Source organism: Cherax quadricarinatus, chromosome 46 (genome assembly GCF_038502225.1).
Source record: "Cherax quadricarinatus isolate ZL_2023a chromosome 46, ASM3850222v1, whole genome shotgun sequence".
NCBI classification, from domain to species: domain Eukaryota; kingdom Metazoa; phylum Arthropoda; class Malacostraca; order Decapoda; family Parastacidae; genus Cherax; species Cherax quadricarinatus.
Genome location: NC_091337.1, coordinates 7,928,672 through 7,943,009, shown reverse-complemented (window position 1 = coordinate 7,943,009; position 14,338 = coordinate 7,928,672). Strand labels below are relative to the sequence as shown.

Sequence of the window (14,338 nt, the reverse complement as noted above, 5' to 3'; positions counted from 1 at the left end):
CTCAACGCACCACTCACCTTTTTTCCCTCATCAATTCTATGATTTATGAAGGATGAGGTTAATCATAGAATTGATGAGGGAAAAAAGGTGAGTGGTGCGTTGAGGTATATGTGGAGTCAAAAAACGTTATCTATGGAGGCAAAGAAGGGAATGTATGAAAGTATAGTAGTACCAACACTCTTATATGGGTGTGAAGCTTGGGTGGTAAATGCAGCAGCGAGGAGACGGTTGGAGGCAGCGGAGATGTCCTGTTTAAGGGCAATGTGTGGTGTAAATATTATGCAGAAAATTCGGAGTGTGGAAATTAGGAGAAGGTGTGGAGTTAATAAAAGTATTAGTCAGAGGGCAGAAGAGGGGTTGTTGAGGTGGTTTGGTCATTTAGAGAGAATGGATCACAGTAGAATGACATGGAAAGCATATAAATCTATAGGGGAAGGAAGGCGGGGTAGGGGTCGTCCTCGAAAGGGTTGGAGAGAGGGGGTAAAGGAGGTTTTGTGGGTAAGGGGCTTGGACTTCCAGCAAGCGTGCGTGAGCGTGTTAGATAGGAGTGAATGGAGACGAATGGTACTTGGGACCTGACGATCTGTTGGAGTGTGAGCAGGGTAATATTTAGTGAAGGGATTCAGGGAAACCGGTTATTTTCATATAGTCGGACTTGAGTCCTGGAAATGGGAAGTACAATGCCTGCACTTTAAAGGAGGGGTTTGGGATATTGGCAGTTTGGAGGGATATGTTGTGTATCTTTATATGTTTATGCTTCTAGACTGTTGTATTCTGAGCACCTCTGCAAAAACAGTGATAATGTGCGAGTGTGGTGAAAGTGTTGAATGATGATGAAAGTATTTTCTTTTTGGGGATTTTCTTTCTTTTTTGGGTCACCCTGCCTCGGTGGGAGACGGCCGACTTGTTGAAAAAAAAAAAAAAAAAAACAAATACAGTTACACGTCCTTGTGATATGTAATATTTATATTGAAAATTTAAAAACAGGTAAGTATCTTAACTATGTAAAAGCAGTTACAATAAAAGAAGATATACTAGGGGACAGGTAAAATTAGTTATTTTCATTGACATTAAAGATAGAATCAGATTATAGCTAGGCCTATATTTTTTAGACCTAGTTATATTGCTCACTTAATATATAATAGTAAACATGTTATCAGGCTTTTATATGCATTTGAAATTGAAAAAAGGCTATTTATCACTTTACAGGGATTTTTGCTTTACAGCAGTAACCTGGAACTTAACCTGCTGTGTAAGTGGGGCCCGCCTGTACACACGATCTCTACCATCATACTTTTCCTTCTTTCATATATAATATTCATAGTACTTACAAAGTCTATCTGGACTGATGCTTCACATGTTAGTTTGACTTCTTGAGAAGGCTGCAGTGTAAGATTAGTTTCCTGTGATCCAGTTAATAATAATGGCGCCTCTAATAAGAAAAGAAAAAGCAATACATGTTATTAATATTTTTCATGAAATATTTAATTATGAAATGCATAATTAGGCTCCAGTTCATTAATATAAAAATTTCATTAACCAGTAAAGTTATTATAAAAATTTATTATATCATACATTCATTATTTTGTATTTAAGAGACATCATGGGGAAGGGTTTAGGGATTCACTTAAATATAAAAAGGTAGCTTTCCTTTCTCAGTTTCCTATGCCAAGTACATCTTTTCTGAGTAATATACCAATGCAGGCACCCACTGCTTGATGATATAGGTGCATGCAGCAAACACTTGTGTTTCAGTAAATTTACATACATTAATTCAGTGAATTCAAGAAAACAATAACTCAAATGCACTTGTTTTAATTCACAGCACATTACTGCTGCTGACTACCATTAGTAGTCAGCAGCAGTAAGGCTTGCTCTTAAACTTATGTACTGTCTTTCACTGCTTATTAGACGCATTTTTTCTTTTTTCATAAAATGTTTTCAAAAACCACCCTGCGTCCTATAAACTGAAGGTCAGTGACAGGAGTTTGGGGTGTGGGGTGGGCTGTAGCTCTCCCAGTTATGTCCGATGCTGAGCCATTGAAACTAAAACAAGTCCTATAAACTGCATCTTATAAGCAGCGAAACTATTTTTTAGGCTACCGAAAGTTTGGTGATAGAGGTAGATTCACTTCCCATCTGTGAAGCCTCAAAATACACCCCACCCTCCCTCCCTCCACCATCTTATGGCTGAGGGAGACTTGGCCAGTAATATGAGGTACATAATGAAAGGAATATAATGAAAGTAGTTTGTTAGATTAAGGATTATGTATCGGTGGATAAAAGGTTGATGAGTAGGCTTCAAGATATACATGTTTATAGAGGAGCAACGGATATATCGGATCATTATCTAGGTGTAGCTACAGTTAGAGTAAGAGGCAGATGGGACATAAGGAAAATGGCAACAGTAAGTAAGAGAGAGGTGAAAGTTTATAAACTAAGGGAGGAGAAAGTCAGGGTGAGATATAAGCAACTTTTGGCAGAAAGATGGGTTAGTGCAAGTATGGGTAGTGGGGAGGAAGGGGTTGAAGAGGGATAGGATAGTTTTAAAAATGCACTACAGTATTAGGATGTTGGGCAAAAGTTTGTGGCTATAGGAGAGTGGGTGTAGGAGGAAAGAGGCATGATTGGTGGAATGATGAGGTAAAGGGTGCAATAAAAGATAAAAAGGTCACTTATGAGAGGTTTCTACAAAGTAGAAGTGATATAAGAAGGGCAGAGTATATGGAGAGTAAAAGAAAGGTGAAGAGAGTGGTGAGAGAGTGCAAAAAGAGAGCAAATCATAGAGTGAGAGAGGCAGTGTCAAGAAATTTTACTGAGAATAAGAAAAAAATTTGGAGTGAGATAAACAAGTTAAGAAAGCCTAGGGAATGAATGGATTTGTCAGTTAAATACAGAGTAGGGGAGTTAGTAGATGGGGAGCTAGAGGAATTGGGTAGATGGTGGGAATATTTTGAGGAACTTTTAAATGTCAATGAAGAAAGGGAGGCAGTAATTTCATGCACTGGCCAGGGAGGTATAACATCTTTAAGGAGTGAAGAATGCAGGGTATGAGTGTTGGGGAAGTGCATGAGACATTATGTAGAATAAAAGGGGGTAAAGGAGCTGGAACAGATGGGATCATGACAGAAACATTAAAAGCAGGGGGAGATATATTGCTTTTGTATTTTTCTTTAATAAATGTATGAAAGAGGGGAAGGTACCTAGGGATTGGCAGAGAGCTTGTATAATTCCTTTATATGAAGGGAAGGGGAACAAAAGAGACTGTAAAAATAATAGGAGACTAAGTTTACTGAATATATCAGGTAAAATGTATGGTAGGGTTATTATTGAAAGAATTAGAGGTAAGACAGAGCAGGATTGCAGATGAGCAAGGAGGCTTTAGAATGGGTAGGGGATGTGTAGATCAGGTGTTTACATTGAAGCATATATGTCTACAGTATTTAGATAAAGGTAGGGAAGTTTTCATTGCATTTACGTATTTAGAAAAGGCATATGATAGAGTGGATAGGGGAGCAATGTGGCAGATGTTGCAAGTGTATAGAATAGGTAGTAATTTACTAACTGCTGTAAAGAGTTTTTATGAGGATAGTGAGGCTCAGGTTAGGATGTGTAGGAGAGAGGGAGACTATTTCCCAGTAAAAGTAAATCTTAAACAGGGATGTGTAATGTCACTATGTTTGTTTAATATATTTATAAATGGGGTTGTAAAGAAGTAAATGCTAGGGCACTGGGGAGAGGGGTGGGATTAAATTACGGGGAATCAAATACAAAATGGAAGTTGACACAGTTAGTTTCTGCTGATGATTTTGGGCTTTTGAGGGATTCTAAAGAAAAGTTGCAAAGGTTAGTGGACGAGTTTGGGAGGGTGTGTAAAGGTATAAAGTTGAAAGGGAGTATAGGTAAGGGTAAGGTGATGAGGGTAGCAAACGATTTAGATAAAGAAAAACTGGATATCACATTGGAGGTTTTGAATATGGAAGAAGTGAATGTTTTCAGATATTTGGGAGTTGACTTGTCAGCAGATGGGTTTATGAAGGATGAGGTAAATCATAGAACTGATGAAGGAAAAAAAGTGAGTGGTTCGTTGAGGTATCTGTGGAGACAAAGAACGTTATCCATGGAAGCAAAGAAGGGAATGTACAAGAGTATAGTGGTACCAACACTCTGATATGGGTGTGAAGCATGGGTTGTAAATGCTGCAGCAAGGAGGTGGTTGGAGACATCGTGTCTAAGGGCAATGTGAGGTGTAAATATTATGCAGAGAATTCGTAGTGTGAAAATTAGGAGGTGTGGAGTTACTAAAGAGGGCTGAAGAGGGGCTGTTAAGGTGGTTTGGTCATTTAAAGTGAATGGAACAAAGCAGAATGACTTGGAGAGCGTATAAATCTATTGGGGAAGGAAGGCGAAGTAGGGGTCATCTCCGAAAAGGTTGGGGGAGGGGGTAAAAGAAGTTTTGTGGGGGGCTTGGACTTCCAGCAAGTATACGTGAGTGTGTTAGATAGAAATGAATGGAGACAAATGGTTTTTGGGACCTGACGAGCTGCTGGAGTGTAAGCAGGGTAATACAGTGGACCCCCGCATAGCGACTTTAATCCGTGCAAGAGGGCTGATTGTTATGCGAAATGATCGGTATGCGAATGAATTTTCCCCATAAGAAATAATGGAAATCAAATTAATCCGTGCAAGACACCCAAAAGTATGAAAAAAAAAATTTTATCACATGAAATATACATTTTCCTACACACAAAGAGAAGGATACATGCACAATAGTAGAGTAGTACATGCACAATATATATTGTGCATGTACTACTCTACTAAATGAAGAATAAATGACACTTACCTTTATTGAAGATGCAGCAATGACTGATGAGACACTGTGTCCTGGGAGTGCCTTTTCCTCCTGAGTACTGTAGGTCCTGTTTGGCATTTTCTTCCAGAACAGGCCTTATCACACTGTGTATGCCACTACGATTCTTAAATCTCTCAAACCAACCTTTGCTGGCTTTAAATTCACCAATATGAGCACTAGTTCCAGGCATTTTTCCCTGTTCACCTGGGTGTTAGTCGACTGGTGTGGGTTGCATCCTGGGAGACAAGATTAAGGACCCCAATGGAAATAAGTTAGACAGTCTTCGATGACACTGACTTTTTTGGGTTATCCTGGGTGGCAAATCCTCTGGGGTTAATTGTTTCTTGGTATTCTCAATAAGCCACACCAACAACGGTGCTACAGCAGCAGCAGCTGAGTGCTACAGCAGCAGCAGCAGCAGCTGACAGTGCTACAGCAGCAGCAGACGATGCTACAGCAGCAGCAGACGGTACTACAGCAGCAGCAGACGGTACTACAGCAGCAGCAGCTGACGGTGGTACAACAGCAGCAGCAGCTGACAGTGCTACAGCAGCAGCAGACGATGCTACAGCAGCAGCAGACGATGCTACAGCAGCAGCAGATGGTACTACAGCAGCAGCAGCAGCTGACGGTGGTACAACAGCAGCAGCAGCTGACAGTGCTACAGCAGCAGCAGACAATGCTACAGCAGCAGCAGACGGTACTACAGCAGCAGCAGCAGCTGACGGTGGTACAACAGCAGCAGCAGCTGACAGTGCTACAGCAGCAGCAGACAATGCTACAGCAGCAGCAGATGGTACTAAAGCAGCAGCAGCAGCTGACGGTGGTACAGCAGCAGCAGCAGCTGACGGTGCTACAGCAGCAGCAGCAGCTGACAGTGCAGCAGCAGCAGCAGCAGCTGACGGTGGTACAGCAGCAGCAGCAGCTGTACCACCAATAGTAGCGATGGTTGATTGGGGTTTATTATACAACCTGGCCAGCTCGGAGACACGCACTCCACTTTCATACTTATCAATGATCTTTTTCTTCATCTCTATAGTAATTCTCACCCTTATTGCTGTAGGGTTGGCACTAGAAGCTTTCTTGGGGCCCATGGTCACTTATTTTCCAGATAAAATCACCAAAAACACTGTAATAATACGAAATGTTCCGATTGTATGCTTGGATGTTACCGCGGAGGCTGGCTGGTAAACAATGCCACCGGCGGCACATGTGAGGCTGGCTAAGGGTGCACATTGGACACGTCTCGGACGAAGAGCGGTGAGCAGGTTTTTGAGCGGTATGCGAGGCAAAATTTTTGCGATAAAAGTGAGCGGTATGCGGATTGAACGTTATGCGATGCGTACAGTATGCGGGGGTCCACTGTATTGTGTGAAGGGATTCAGGGAGACCAGTTAGCCAGACTTGAGTCCTGGAAATGGGAAGTACAGTGCCTGCATTTTAAAGGAGGGGTTTAGGATATTGGCAGTTTAGAGGGATGTCTAAATTGTCATTTCTGAGTGCCTCTGCAAAGACAGTGATTATGTTTGAGTGATGATGAAAGTGTTGAGTAATGAAAGTTTTTTCTTTCTTTTTGTTTTTTTTTTCTTTTTGGGTTTTTCTTTCTTTTTGGGTCACCCTGCCTCTGTGGGAAAAGGCCAACTTGTTAAAAAAAAAATAGTAAATGGAGTTCAAGAAATATAATAGTTCCTCCTTACCTTCTACAATGCTGAAGATTTTATATGCCTTATTGAAATTTTTCCCCAACACACCACATGTTGCAGAATTCCTATGGCTCATTTGATAAACATAGCTCTCATTTTTTTCTTGTATGTATGTAAAGCACCTGTAACGCTCTTCCAAAGAAAGAAAAGGCCCACGTAACTTGCCAATCAGGTAATAGGTACTGCCTTCGGTCCAATTGGCAATACAGTCAAACTCTTCACCTGTGGAACATAAGGCAATATTACATAAGTTAATAAAACAAAACTGAGAAATAGAAACAGACTTTTGGACTCAGATTTTTGCAGCTAGGAAAGGTTGAAATATGTTGAGAATTTCTAAGCTGCTCTATTAGGTGATTATGCAACAGTTGATTTGTTTCTTAAAATATTTACCTATAAAAGAGGAACATGGATTTTAACCCTTTGACTGTCGAGACCCCTGCTCACAAACTTGCTCTCAGTGTTGAAGAATTTAAAAAAAAAATATTTTTCTTATGAAATGATAGAGAATCTTTTCCTGATGGTAATGACACCAAAAGTATGAAATTTGATTGAAAACTTATGGAATTATGCTCTCGTGAAGTTAGCAATCTTGGCTATATTTACACACCAGCGATTTCACCCAGGAAGGATAACTGACCTAATTTGCCCAAAATGCTCTGTGTAACATGGGGCTTTCTATATAGTAGTATGTCACTGATATCAGCTATGGTCTGTATATACCATACATGTATTGTAGAAATAAAAATTATTATTATTATTATTATTATTATTATTATTATTATTCAAAGCACTCTTTACCTCTTGTGTGCAACCCATTCCTGAACCCCCTCATTTAGTAAAAACAAAGTAAAACTTCATAGTACAAATGAGAGCATCTAGACTGGTGTATAAGCTGAAGAGAATGAGCTACATAAAAAGAATGTGGGAACTAGGTGTTATGTTACTGACAGAGCTAAGAACATGAGTGAATATGCTGAAAGCATACAAAATACTATGAAGCAAAGAGAGGGTAGACAAGAATAGGCTCTTTACCAATGCCACATGAGCAAGGGGGCATGGATATTGAGAGGTGTTTAATGTATATAACAAAAAGTAGAACCAAATTTTATTCAATAGACCAAAAATTAAAGCTAAACTACCCTAAAGTTTAACAGGTAAAACAAGTGTAATATGTACTTACTTATAATTCCTGGCTCATATCTGCTCAGAAAATCTTCACATGGGGCATACATGAAATTCAGTTCAGTTGCTTTATAAGATATAATCTCTGAAAGGCTTTCACTGCATTCTCCCTGTGGTAATTCATAGGTGAATTTCCTTGGGCCAATGAATGGACAGTGGGATGGTTCAGCAAGCATGCGAATCAAAGTGTGAAGATCAGCATTTCTGGCAATGGTGGCACAGACATCTTCTATAACTTGAGTTTTCTTGCACTTCGCTGCAGGAAATGTAAATAGGATAGAAGTGTGGCACTAAATTACTTTTCAGTCATACACATTTAATATTTATAAATGCATTGTCAGCTTTATATAAATTTATTTAAAACTTACTTTTCAGTTTTAAGATTACTATTTTTCTATTTACCCAGTTTTTAAATCATAAATGATCATCCCCTATTATATTACCCCAATTACAAAGAAAATTTACATCAGACTTTTCCAGGTATCACCAAAGGGGCACCTTTAAGTGGTTGACAGATTTTTCCTACATTAAAGGTTATTGTTTATAGTGAAGAACTGAGACACTTATGCAACATATGGGAGTCTTTACTGAAGAAACGTTTTGCCACACAGTGGCTTCAGTCCAATACAAAGCAGGAAGGTATAAGGAGAGGAGGAGTTGAAGTAATCAGTCCCTTAGCCTGGAATTGATGTGTTCAGTCCATCACTATTGTAGGAAGTACAGCATAGGGTCAGGTGAGTCAAAGCAGGAGGAGGCGGGATCATAGTGGGACCATCCACTAGAGTAAATAGGTCTTCGTCCAAAGATTGGACAAGTATTGAAGAATTCATAGTATCAAGATCCCATGATGTTGCAGTGTCTGACAAATGTGATAAATGGTTTTGAAAACCGACAGCTTGAAGAATTGAGACACTTATGCAACATATGGGAAATATTTCTTCAATAAAGATTCCCAATAAAGCTGTCAGTTTTCAAAACCATTTATCACATCTGTCAGACATTGTAACATCATTGGATCTTGATACAAAGAATTCTTCAACGCTTGTCCAATCTTTGGACGAAGACCTACTTACACTAGTGGATGGTCCCACTGCGATCCCGCCTCCTCCTGCTTCGACTGACCTGACTGGAGTATATAAGCTACTTCTCTGGCCCTATGCTGTACTTCCTACAAGAGTGGTGGACTGAACACATCAATTCCAGACTGAGGGACTGATTACCTCAACTCATCCTCTCCTTATACCTTCCTGCTTTGTATTGGACTGATGAAGCCACTGTATGGCAAAACGTTTCTTCAAAAAAGATTCCCATATGTTGCATAAGTGCCTCAATTCTTCAAGCTGTCAGTTTTCAAAACCAATTATCGCATTGTTTATATTGTAAAAGTGCCTGATCTGATCGGCCTCAAATTTTCAATGCTGATTTACTGTAGCTAGGGAAACGGTCGTGCAACTACGGTAAGTCCTCACTTAACTTTGTCAACAGGTTCTTGAAAACGTCAACTTTAAGTGAAAAAACATACGTATAACAAAACCAATTTTAAGACAGGCTAATTTGATAAAAGCATCAGGGGTGCACAGTGCACCTTTACCACTCGTTGTAGCAGGGTGAAATCAAGGAATAAATGTTTGCAAAGCAAAAATTGTAAGGAGCAGCTCCTACCAACACACAAGTCAAAAACTAATGTGCAAACTCCAAACAGACAGTTGCCCCAGCCGGAAATTGATTTTTTCTCTCATCAACATTACAACAAAATGACACTAATTGAGGACTTACTGTATTGGCATGTGCAAGTACCCTCTGCCTAATTGCAAGCAGACTATTTCTGATTCTGGAATTGGTAATAACTTGACTGTGTATGTGCCAATTTGACAATTTTATTTTTAAAAGTGGCGTGCATTAAATAACTCGGGTACAGTAGACCCTCGGAAAATGCAATATCATTTAATGCAATTTTGTTATAGAGAAATTGAAAAAAGCTCAACTAAAATTTCATAGCAGCATAATAAAATAATGGAGGAATTTTATAATAGTTCTGATTGTACTTCATACAAATGAACTGTCATGGCAGACAATTGTATACATACAGCAACATACATACATATATAAATACAGCCTCTCCTCACTTAGCAACGTACTCATTTACCGACGCCTCAGGCTTATGACAGGGTCTATGATGAGTATTTATACCTAAATAATGTATATTAGAGCTGATTCCCACTATTCTGTTTATTTCAATATACAGTACATAGCTATTCAATATACAGTACAATACAAGCATTTAAAAATATACCAGAAATGTTTTAAATGATGCAAAGGTGACATTAAAACACTGTCAAAGATAGTTGACACAAACCCACTACCATTATAGTATGTTCCTCATTTAGTGACGAATTTGAAATTCCGTCGTTAAGTGAGGAGAGCCTGTACACTAAAAAAGTAAACTTACATTTTTTATACTGAAGTAAATTTTGATGCTGTTCTGTTATCTGAACACATCGATAACACTCTTTTTTTCTGGAAAAAATCATAATAATTAAAAAACAATACTTAAGCAAATCCGGATTTTTAAAAGCACTCAGGCTAAATATTATACATTATTTTGCTTGGCAAAGCATGGGGAAAACTTGTAAAATCTAAAGCTATGCTGATCTCTTAAAGTCTGAATTTTCCATAAGCATTCTAATGTATTGTAATAAATATTAGCAATGGTCTAAGAATATTTAATTATATTAATATGGCTTCACCTTCTTGACTTCCAAAAATTACGATATTAACAAAGTGTGTACAAGATAAGAGTGACCTCATTTAAGGCTTAGTATATTCTATATGATGATCTTTTTTATTGGGGGTTGGTTTTAACACACATTCTGACTCTGGGATGAGTCATATCCTACTAATGTGCATAAGAAAAGTAGGTTGTCTACTTAAATGTTGCAACAATTTAGTGATAATGTGAACATCATTATAAATGCCAATATGATTTGGAAGAAAGATAAGATTGTTTAACCCTTTCAGGGTTTCCGACGTACTAGTACGTCTTACGCACCAGGGTTAGTGACATACTAGTACACATAAATTCCAGCGCCTTCAAATCTATCGAGAGAAAGCTGGTAGGCCTACATAAGAAAGAATGGGTCTTTGTGGTCAGTGTGCACAGTATAAAAAAAAACTTGCAGCACACAATGCGTAATGAGAAAAAAAAAATTTGACTGTGTTTTTGGTTTAAAACAGCGAATTTGCACTGTATTTTCATGTGGTATTAATGGTTGTATTCTAGTTTTCCTAGTCTCATTTTATAGAATGGAAGACGTATTACAGAAATTGAGATGATTTTGATTGGTTTCACAATGAAAAGTACCTTGAAATTGAGCTCAAAGTAGCAGAAATGTTCAATTTTTGCACACTTTCAAAAGTAAACAATTCATGCCACACGTCCAATATACATCAACTGGTGAGTCTAATATTCTTTCACAAGTGCGCTGATATTATTTATATCATTTCTACACTAATGCAGTAGTCTGCATAACAGTAAATCTTCTATTTTTTGTGAGAATAAAAATTCAAAGTGAAAAGCAAAGGAAATGTAAGAGGGGCCTGGGGACATGAGTAATGAACAGGGGAAATGTTATTTTAGTGCCAAGAATGTCTGTCTTGTTTATTCTGGACCATATTTGGAAATTGGCATTTTTGAAATTTGTGTGAAATAGGCAAAATTGCCAATTTCTGACCACTTTATTGTATAGTTGAAATCAGTAAGTGGGTGGTTTCTTGTACTCATTCAATAGAAAAAATGGAGTTCTAGCAAAATAGTTATGATTTTTGTCGACTAGTACACTAGAATTGGCCAAAAATAGGGCTCAAAGTGGGTGAAATCGCCGATGCGTAAACATCATCGAGACCTCTAACTTTGTGAGAGCATAATTCTGTAAGTTTTCCATCAAATTTCATACTTTTGGTGTCATTATGATCGGGAAAGGAATCTCTATCATTTCATAGGAAAAAACTTTTTTTTTTTTTGAAAAATTTTCAACCCTGAGAGCAAGTTTAGGAGAGGGCCTCTCGACCCTCAAAGGGTTAAACATGAATTGTCTAAGTAGGGTTTAAGTCAAATTAAGGAGGTGTTTTTTGACAATAATTCTGAAGAGAAACTTTTTGCATCTTCTAGAAAGAAGTTCCAAATTTTAGAGCCCTTTACTTGCATGGAGTTCCTGTATAGGCTAAGTTGAACATGTGGTATATCAAAGATATTTATTTCTTATATTGTGTCTATATGTTCTGTTGCAGCTCTCCAGGAAGACTCAGAGCTGGATTGAGGTCTGTTCTGAGTGTTCTGTTTATATAAAATGCACAGTGGTAAGTGTGCATGTGTTGGTTTAGGTAATTTGCTGTGGTAGATCCCAAATATCATAAGTGAGTTAAGGATAGATTGAGTAGTACAGACTTAGTAATGTTTAGGGAACATAATAGTGTATTTTTGATGAAATAACCACAGTTTGGGAAATTCTCTTAAGATATATGTTGGATGTGAGTGCTGAATTCAAGGTTGCAGTGAAACCCTAAGAATTTTCCCTCATCTTGCCTTTCTATGTGAGAATTATTTATTTTTATATTGAAATATTTTTATGGCCAGTTTGATGAAAAAAAAAAATCCAGAGAACAAGTAGAAGGTCTAGTCAATGTTATAAGTATTTATTGGTTGCCATGCAGGTAGGAATCTCCACAAACTCCTCATTTAATGTGTTGTTGAGGACAACAGGACCTAGATTAGATATAACAAATGCATCATCTGCAAACAGGACTGGTTTAAGGTCTTGGGAGGCATTCAGTAGGTCAATGATGTAGGTGAGGAATAAGAGTGGGCCCAGGATGCTACACTGAGGCATCCCTATACAGCAGAACCTCGACTTACGAGTGCCCCAACATATGAGTTTTTTAAGTTACAAGCTGTCGCTTGGTCGATTTTTTGCTCTGAGTTACAAGCCAAAATCCGAGTTATGAGCAAGCTTCAGAACGCCGCCACTAGTTGGTGCAGCAAACACCACAACATTCGCTCAGCAGTGCATGTGTTTACCTCACAGTGGAAGCATTTCTCGTGTTGTGCTTGCATTTTGTGCAGTTATTTTGCCAAATTTCTTTTTTCTAACCATGGATCCTAAGAAAGTAAGTGCAAAGGACAGTGCTGAAAAGAAAAAGAGGATGATGTCCATTGAATTAAAGAATGAAACCATAGATAAACACGAGCAAGGTGTGCGGGTTGTCAACTTGGCCAGGCAGTACCAGCAAAGTACAGTGGACCCCCGGATAACATGATTAATCCATTCCAGAGAGAGTGTCTTATATCGAATCTGACTTAATCTGAATTAATTTTTCCCAAAAGAAATAATGGAAATCCAATTATTCCATTTCAGACACCCAAAAGTATTAAAGAAAATAATTTTTTTACTTGAAATATACATTTCTCTACACAGAAAACAATGAGACATGCAGAGTAAAACATTGCTAAAATGATACCTACCTTTATTAAAGACTTATTGATGAGTGATGAGATGGTTGGAGGGAAGAGGATGGAGGTGTACTATTGTTTGGAAGGGGAATCCCCTTCCATAAAGACTTCAGGTACCAAGTCCTTTTCCAGGGTTACTTCCCTTCTTTGTTTTTTAATGCCACTAGGACCAGCTTGAGAGTCACTGTACAAGTGTGGCACATCAGAGACTATTGAGGAAAATTAAAGCACATGGAATAGGAGGAGAGATTTTTTCCTGGATAGAGGCATGGTTGACAAATAGGCAGCAGAGAGTTTGCATAAATGGGGAGAAATCAGAGTGGGGAAGCGTCACGAGCGGTGTTCCACAGGGGTCAGTGTTGGGCCCCCTGCTGTTCACAATCTACATAAACGACATAGATGAGGGCATAAAGAGCGACATCGGCAAGTTTGCCGATGACACCAAAATAGGCCGTCGAATTCATTCTGACGAGGACATTCGAGCACTCCAGGAAGATTTGAATAGACTGATGCAGTGGTCGGAGAAGTGGCAGATGCAGTTTAATATAGACAAATGCAAAGTTCTAAATGTTGGACAGGACAATAACCATGCCACATATAAACTAAATAATGTAGATCTTAATATTACGGATTGCGAAAAAGATTTAGGAGTTCTGGTTAGCAGTAATCTGAAACCAAGACAACAGTGCATAAGTGTTCGCAATAAAGCTAATAGAATCCTTGGCTTCATATCAAGAAGCATAATTAATAGGAGTCCTCAGGTTGTTCTTCAACTCTATACATCCTTGGTTAGGCCTCATTTAGATTATGCTGCACAGTTTTGGTCACCGTATTACAGAATGGATATAAATTCTCTGGAAAATGTACAAAGGAGGATGACAAAGTTGATCCCATGTATCAGAAACCTTCCCTATGAGGATAGACTAAGGGCCCTGAAACTGCACTCTCTAGAAAGACGTAGAATTAGGGGGGATATGATTGAGGTGTATAAATGGAAGACAGGAATAAATAAAGGGGATGTAAATAGTGTGCTGAAAATATCTAGCCTAGACAGAACTCGCAGCAATGGTTTTAAGTTGGAAAAATTCAGAT

General features: G+C 38.5%; 1 protein-coding gene across 6 annotated transcripts in view; it reads right to left on the bottom strand.

Moving 5' to 3' along the window:
• LOC128696740 (uncharacterized) overlaps nucleotides 1-14,338 on the bottom strand; it is a 294,106-nt gene that overhangs the window by 120,504 nt on the left and 159,264 nt on the right. For all 6 annotated transcript variants that reach the window (XR_011393202.1, XM_070094479.1, XM_070094481.1 and 3 more), the window contains 4 exons: nucleotides 10,190-10,257; nucleotides 7,739-7,996; nucleotides 6,550-6,777; nucleotides 1,332-1,432 (listed from right to left, as the gene is read on the bottom strand). Coding sequence is in view for 5 of the 6 variants with exons in the window: in XM_070094479.1 (XP_069950580.1) it covers nucleotides 1,332-1,432; nucleotides 6,550-6,777; nucleotides 7,739-7,996; nucleotides 10,190-10,257 (655 nt within the window). In the remaining variant the exon portion in view is untranslated. The remainder of the gene's footprint in view (nucleotides 1-1,331; nucleotides 1,433-6,549; nucleotides 6,778-7,738; nucleotides 7,997-10,189; nucleotides 10,258-14,338) is intronic.